Source organism: Petaurus breviceps, unplaced genomic scaffold (genome assembly GCF_028583685.1).
Source record: "Petaurus breviceps papuanus isolate PSGF00001 unplaced genomic scaffold, PetGlider_PUasm1.0 90865, whole genome shotgun sequence".
In the NCBI taxonomy this organism is placed as follows: Eukaryota; Metazoa; Chordata; class Mammalia; order Diprotodontia; family Petauridae; genus Petaurus; species Petaurus breviceps.
In genome coordinates, this window is record NW_027187367.1 from 15563298 (window position 1) to 15571146 (window position 7849).

Sequence of the window (7849 nt, forward strand, 5' to 3'; positions counted from 1 at the left end):
GATTTCAACACAGTTGAAATGACTATCAGTTACTCAATTCATGGGAAGACCTCATTTCCCTGAGTAGTTCATGACTTTGATAGGAGTATACCCTCTGGAGATTCCTGCAATTCCTTCTACATAGAGAATTACTGTATATACACCTTTTAACACATTTATAATTTAAGCATCAAGAAGCACCATGACTAAGTAGCTGGTCTAAAGTCTCCCAGTTAGCATCAGAGATTATCTTGGATCAAGGATGGTCCTTAATTTACTTGAAAGGGATAGACAAGAAACCTTTGGACCATATTTTGTGCAGGCCCAGGATAGACGATAAGTCCTCTGAGGGCAGGGACTGTTTCACTTTTGTCTTATATGACTATGCCCTAACACTGTGCCTGACAGAGAAGGTGCTGATGGTGATGGGAATAGAGTGCTGGGCCTGGAAGACCCAAGTTCCAATCCTGTCTCAGACACATATAAGCTATATGACCATAGGCAAGTCTCTTAAACTCTGCCTCAGTTTTCTGAACTATAAAATGGGGATAATAACAGCACCTATCACTTGGGGTTGTTGTGGGGACCAAATGAGATATTTATAAAATGACCTTTGCATAGTGTCTGGAACATAGTAGGTACTTCATAAATGCTTACCCCTTTAATGATGCTTGTTGGTTGGTATAGATGTTTCCCACATATAACATTATGGGTTGGGTTTTTCTTAAGGGGGTAGAAATGAGAGAGTAGAAAGATTATTAATATGTCTTCTGAGCTAATCTATGAGCCCAGCACACCAAAAGGAAATACAATTACAATGAGAGGTTGGCTTACCCTTGAGGAGTTTACAAAGCCTAGCTGGGGAAACAAGATTCATATATGCAACAAGTAAGACATATGTGTGCTAAACTGTGGTATGGACAATGAGTGCCAGGTCAAAAAGAGACACAACTGTGGTCACTGGAGGAATCAAGGGATATTTGGGTAGTTCCATACAAACTTGTTAAAATAAGATGGGATATCCCCTACAAAGAATGAATCCCTGCCTCTGGGGACTTTGCAATCTATCCAGTTCCTCATTTACTAAACACAGTAAAAGCAACTGAGTACCTAAGTGACTTGGAAAGCAAAGTTAATCGGTTTAATGCCTTAATTGGGGAAGGCTGACTTGCTAATATACTGGGGCAAACCCCTTTCTGGCTCCTACCTTGGGGTAATTTCATGAGGATCTAGTGAGGGAGGAGGGTTAATTCGACTGTAACCCCCATTTTTCAGGTGGTGAAACTGAGACACAGAAAAGCAGAGACAAGTCTAGAAACCAGAATGTACTTTTCGTCCCAAATGTCCCAGTTGCCTCTTCCAATTCAGTAATTAAGAAAGAGTGGAGGAAGGCAGAACACCTAAAACTGGGAGAAGCAGTTCTTTTTAAGGCAAGAAAATTAAGTATAAGAACATTCTAAAAACCAAGGAAATTAGGAGGATTACTTAATATAAATAAAATAAGTGCTTGGAATCATAGATTTAGAACTGGAGTAGCCTTAAAAATGCACGCTAGCCTAAGCCCCTCATTTTACAGATGAAAACATTTGGGCTGAAGTAACTTGCCCTACGTAGGTCAGTCAAGTAACTACTATGTGTCAGGCCCTGTATTAAAGGATGGGCATACAAAGAAAGGCAAAAGACAGTTCCTGCTCTCAAGGAGCTAATGATTTAATGAGGGAGACAAAAGGCAAACAACTCTATACAAACAAGATCTACATAGGATAAATCAGAGATTTATAGAATAGAAGGAAGGCACTAGAATTAAGGAGGATTGGGAAAGGCTTCCTGTAGGAGATGGGATTTTATCTTGGACTTGAGATGAGGAGAAAGAGAAATTCAGGCAAGGAGAAAGCAGTGTAGATGCTCGGAGCCAGGAAATGAATTGTCTCGTGTGAGAACAGCAAGAAGGAGAGTCAGTGGATCACAGTGTACAGAGAGGAGTAGCCACAGCTACTTGGCACAGTGGATAGAATGCTGGGCCTGGAGTCAGGAAGACTTCTCTTCCTGAGTTCAAATCTGGCCTCAGACACTTACTAGTTGTGTGACTCTGGGCAAGTCACTTCACCCTGTTTGCCTCAGTTTCCTCATCTGTAAAATGATCTGGAGAAGGAAATGGCAAATCACTCCAGTACCTTTGCTAAGAAAACCCCAAATGGGGGGCGCCTAGGTGGCCCTGAGTCAGGAGGACCGGAGTTCAGTTCTGGCCTCAAACACTTAACACATAAAAAAAGCAAAACAAACAAAAAAAACCACTAGCCGTTTTTTACCATTAAGTAACCTTGGGCAAGTTACTTAACCCCAATTGCCCTCCAAAAGGCAAAAAAATGCCCCAAAAAACCCAAATGGGATCTTAGAGAGTTGGACATGACTGAACAACACTATGGAATCAGACACGATAGAACATCAACAAGGTAGAAACTAAGTAAGAGTAAGATCGGAAAAATTGTCGGGGTGAGCAGACTATTAAGACTTTTGGATGCTGAATAAAGGATCTGACATTTAATTCTAGAGGTGATAGGGAGTCACTGGAGTCTGAACAGGTAAGTGACATGGTCACACCTGAAGTTTAGATAAACAAAAGAAGAGACTTGTAGGAGGAAGACCAAAGCCAGTAGACTGTTTCAATAGTTCAGGTGTGAGGTCAGGAACAAGGGCATGCAATAGAGCGGTGGCAACCTCAGAAGAGAAGAGAGAAGGTAATGAGGATAATACCTAAGCTTCAGGCCCAGTTGACTAGGAAGACAGTGGCACCAGGGCAGTGATAGGGAGGGGAAGGGTTTGTGGGGAAAGATAATGAGTTCAGTTTTGACTATGTTGAGATGTCCGTGGGATATCCACTATGAGATGTTCACTACATAATCTAAGATGCAAGATTGAAGGTCAGCAGAGAGGTTTGGGACGGAGAAGTAGATTTTAAAATGATCAGCACAGAGGTCACAGAGGAAATAAGTAATGACCTTGGGTCTGAATCTAGCATTCTACAGTATATTCAAATCATAGCACCAGGAAGATAGGAAAGTTTTTCTAGGTGAAGGTGTATCAAACTCCAAATAGCCATCTATAAAATGAGATGCTTTATGTGGCTAAGGATAAAACACCCTATTGCTATCCCTTATTGCTCCCCCCACCCACAATGATCTCCCCCTTTCATTTCCCAGTCTCCTCTTCTCCTGTGCCTTTCGGTTTTAAGTTCTGTTGGAGAGGTTAAGAACATTGTATAAGACTTTGGGCATTATAGGTACTGAATAAATGTTTCTGAAATTGTGAATTACACAGTCCAAAACAGCTAGATGGTGCAATGGATGGAGTTTTAAATCAGGAAGTTGTTGAGTCATTTAAGTTGTGTACAACTCTTCCTGTCCCCATTTTGGGGTTTTCTTAGCAAAGATAATGGAGTGCTTTGCCATTTCCTTCTCCACCTCCATTTTACAGATGAGGAAACTGAGGCAGACAGGGTTAAGTGACTTGGCTGGGGTCACACAGCTAGTAAATGTCTGAGGCCAGAACTGAACTCAGGAAGGAGTCTTCCTGACTCCACATCTACTGCTCTATGTACTCTGCCACCTAGCTGATAATATTCTGGATAATACTCTAGATAAAATGCTGCTTATTATTGCTTATGTTTGAGGCCCTGTTAACATAAAGACCTTAAAAAAGGAAACATCCAAAATCCAGTTCCTACCTTCAAGGAATTTCCATCCTACTGAGATTTAACAGGAAAACTTGGTCCTTAAAGTGCTCTTGTGTTCAGAAATGGCCAGGTGGGCAATAAATGCCCAGTTACCACCCAGAGAAGAGGATTTCTTTTCATTCTCTCCCTAAACTATTTCCTTAGCCCAAAGCACACACCATAAAGGGGCGATGAACAGGTTAGCACAGGGGAAATTGAAATTGGTGAAATACTTCACTTGGGTCATTTATGTTGGGTGGGAAAGATGCTAACTAAAAAGGGGGTCAGTAGTTGGGGGGGGTAAGGAGAAGAGAAAAAGTGCATGTGTGGACGTGTCCATGATGTTCTTCAATCACATTGTTCAAAGCCCTGGACTGATGCCCAAATTCTTTTTTCAAGTTACCTGCCCACTTTATAGTGAGGGCCGGAGCTCTGTTTACAGTCTTAGCAGGATCTCAGAATTAAGAGGCATTTTATTTGTTCAAACACCTTAAGGAAGCCAGCCGGCTGCAGTACCACCAGCAGCTGTACCCAGCTGCCTCTCCCCCCTCCCTTTTCCCTTCATGTTTTGAAATTTATTTTCCCACATTCAGCCTTGGATTTTTTCCTTCCTTCCCCTATCACAGTCCTGTAGCAGCTAAAAGGGAAACGTTTAGAGGGGAGAACAAGACTTTATAATCTTTCCTGATGTGCACCCCCCCCAACCACCACCAAAACAAAGAGGTAAAGAAAACTACACGAAAACCTTGTTTTCCAGGGAAATTGTTTCCTCAAGGGAAATCATTCAGTGATACTCTCCTCCCTCTTCCCTCCCCCCCCCCCCCCCAAAGTCAGCTGAGACCAGTAATGTAGTTGAGAGTAACAGAATCGCTCTTAGGAACTCCAGTAAGTGAAACTGGTAAAGGTCTTTACTGACAATCACTGGTTCCTCAAAACTCTCTTCCCCATGAACTATCCAAGGATTTCCCCTGCCCCCACTTTGAACCCCCAATCCTCCATCTCTGACTTCTCTAGGACCTGGCACATTAGAAGGTTGTGGAACCCCATTGGTAGGTCACCCTCACCCCAACAGACCCAGAGAAAAGGCAGAGTCCTCTCTGGCTCCTTCTCTAGAGAAGGCATGTCTACACAAGCCAATTCTGCTAGTGCTTCTACTCAACCGCATGAACCACCTCGGTCACTATGACACTTGAAGAAACTAGAAACTGGATTCCTAAAGATTGGAAGAAATATGTGGGGAGCTTCTCTAACAAAGTTCGCTGCTTTTATCGCTTTAAGAATCTCAGACGGGAGTTGAGTTTATTCTCTTCTTCCATTCCCTATTTTACAGATGGGGCACCTGAGGCTTGGTGTGCCATTTGTCCAAGGTAACACCGAGGAAATACTAGGGGAAAACAAGTCTTCCTCTCAACTCCGACCCTAATCTTACACAAACAGCCTAGCAGTAAAGCTCCACACTCTACTTTGCACAATCAAAGGATTACCCAGGTCCCCTTGGCTTCTTCCCCCCATTGTCCACAGGCACAGGGGGAAGGGGGGGGAGGGAGGAGGAGAACGGGAGGGGAGAGCAGACCAGCAGCCGAGGTCGTTAGAAGACCCCAGAGCAAAGAGACTGCTAGTGGTCTCTCCCTGCCCCCCATGCTAGCACTGTGTTCGCTCGTACCCCCGAAAGATCAGCACCACCCAGAATGGGCGGCTGGCAGCTCGAACAGTGAGGTCAGCGGGATCGATGGGGTGTGTACCGACCAAAGATTAGAGGCCCCCCCACTCCCATTCCCGCCTTCATTTAGTGCTATCCACCCTCAGTCCCCGTGCTGTCCCTCAAGAAAGAACCTCGGGGGCTATGCCTGGAGCAAAACTGGGCGATTCAGGGGGCTCTCAGTTTTAGGAGGTTTTCTTTTTGTTCTGTTTTGGCTTTTGGTGGTGAGGGGGGAGATAGGGGGATTGCATTTTAACCTCCTCCTTTCCAACAGTAGTATTTTTAAGCCCCAGTGTCTGCGGGAGATAAGGCGCCTGGGGAAGTGAGGTCACTAACCTCTCATTTCAGCCTGCCCCGGCCCCTCCCCCCCGACTCCCCATAGACCCCATCTCCCAGAGGGTGTCCTCCTTCCCCTTACCCGCCCCCGGCTGCTCCAAAGTTATCAGGTCACAACATCCTACCTGCTCCCCTGTTCCCCATCTCCCTTCCCCTGAGGCCCCGCTGGGAGAGTGGAGGCTTTCCGCAGGCCAGCACGTGGAGGCAGGGTCTGGGAGCCAGAGCCCCGGGGCTGCACTGCACCTCGCACCCCCAACCCCTACCCCAGCCTCACGTGGGCTGCTGAGGAAAGACCGCGCACGATTCACAGCACCGGAGTGGGGAGGGGATTCAAGGTCTCCCCAGGGCTGGCAGGGAGGGCTCCAAGGCACGATCAGAAGCTTTTGTCCTCCCTTCCAGCCCTTCCTCAGAGAGGGATGGACTGGCGGCACACATTAGCTCAGAAAGGGCCAATTCCAGGGTCAAGGAAGGGTCAATCCTTAGGACTAGTCAAAGCGGACCTCCCAATGTCCCTGGATGCGAAGAGCTCCGAACCCTTCCTGGTATTCTAGTAAATAGAAAGCTTCCAAAAAGCGGGGGCTCCCTCGTTTTTTGCCCATCTTTGTATTTCCCCCAGCTTCTTAACAGTAACTGGTACATTGCAGGCGCTTGAAAAGTGTTGTGCTAAATTGATCTCCAGACGGGACACTACTCCCTTCAGCCTCCAAAGTTAGATCGTCCCAGGGAAGGTCCGTCCTTTCTCCCCACCTCCCCAGGAGGTTTTCCAGGCTTTGAGCTCATTCAGAAGGAGGAATAATAATCCCAGAGGAAAGGGGACAGCTTGAATCCAAGAGAATATTACAGGAGAAGGGGAAGGGAGAGAGGTTCCTATTAGCAATCCCTTTCTAAAGCTTCAAAGTGTCAGCACCCCACCATCCCTATATGTTTCAAGCCCTGGAACAGGCGCTCCTAGAAGATGGGGAGAGCCACTAGGGCGGGACAAGGGAGAGACTGAGTCACCTTCCCAAAAAAAGCAAGAGCAAGCCCCCGAGCTTATCCAGGACCCCAAGGCCGGCTGGCTGCCCAGGCTTACCTGTAGGATCTTGTCCAGGCCCTCCTGCCCCAGGTACGGGAACTCTTTAAGCAGCTGGGTCTTCTGACTGTGATAGTTATCCTTGGCGGTCTTCCAGTGCGGTTCTTCCAGCACCTCGAAGATTGCCGCCCCGATGGACAGGTAGAAGATGATGGCCGATGTCAGCAGAGGTCCCCGGTCCACCATGGCTCCGGAGGGGGCCGGTCACTCCCAGCCTGCGCCAGACTAGGGGTGGACGGTGCAAGGGGCAAGCGGCCCCCCAAATCCAATGCTCCCCACCGCCCTCCCTCGCAGCCTCTGGAAACAGCTGTTTGAATTTGGAGCTCCGCATGCGCAGTACCCCTTTTTTCTCTCAGAGCGCCTCTCCCAGGGCAAAGTTTCTCCGCCAAGTTGGCCCGCCTGGGGTTCTGGAGTTGCTGGGGGTTAGTGATCCGTGGGGGGGGAAGGACCCTCGATTTGCACAACCCTGTGGGTTGAGAACAGAAGCGGGCTTTGGGAAGGGCCGGTTCTGCGTTGAGATAAAGAAGTGGGCGCTCCAGGTCCCACTCTACGGAGGAGACACGTGGGCTGCCTCTCCGCCCGCCACCCGGCTATTGCCTTACACTGCGCCCGCCTCACCAGCCTGCGCCTCTTTAACCAGCGGCCCCGAGCCGCACTCCTCCGGGCCCGGGGAGGGGCCAGCCGGCTCCCCCGCCCTCCCCAGCCCTGGACTGAAGGGAGGGAGCGAAGTCGGCCCCGCCCCGCCTTGATGGGCCAGTCGGCTGGCGGCGGGAAAGGAGGTGGGGGGAGAAGAGAGAAGGTGGAATTTAGAGTTTAACACTTACAATTTTGGACTTGGAAGGAAGCTTAGCCATCTCTTCCTCCAGACTCCGGAGGAAGCGGCTTAGGAGCACCTATAACCCAGGTGCATTACCCCGACCCTGCACCCAGTCCCGGGAGAAGGTGGAGGTGTAGGGGGTTGGGGGGTAAATGTTGGGAGTTGGGCTGGAGGAACCTGCCTGAGCGCAGTGGCATCCCTATTATTATATTTGTATTAGTGTAGGTTCTTGTA

The 7849-nt window shown here is 48.1% G+C and overlaps 1 protein-coding gene across 1 annotated transcript in view; it reads right to left on the reverse strand.

The window, feature by feature from the left end:
* The window catches only part of KCNK5 (potassium two pore domain channel subfamily K member 5), a 63638-nt gene extending 56179 nt beyond the window's left edge, over positions 1-7459 (reverse strand). The window contains exon 1 of the mRNA XM_069073615.1: positions 6799-7459. Coding sequence (XP_068929716.1) covers positions 6799-6984 — 186 coding nt within the window. The 5' untranslated portion in view covers positions 6985-7459. The remainder of the gene's footprint in view (positions 1-6798) is intronic.
* Positions 7460-7849: the final 390 nt, after the last annotated feature.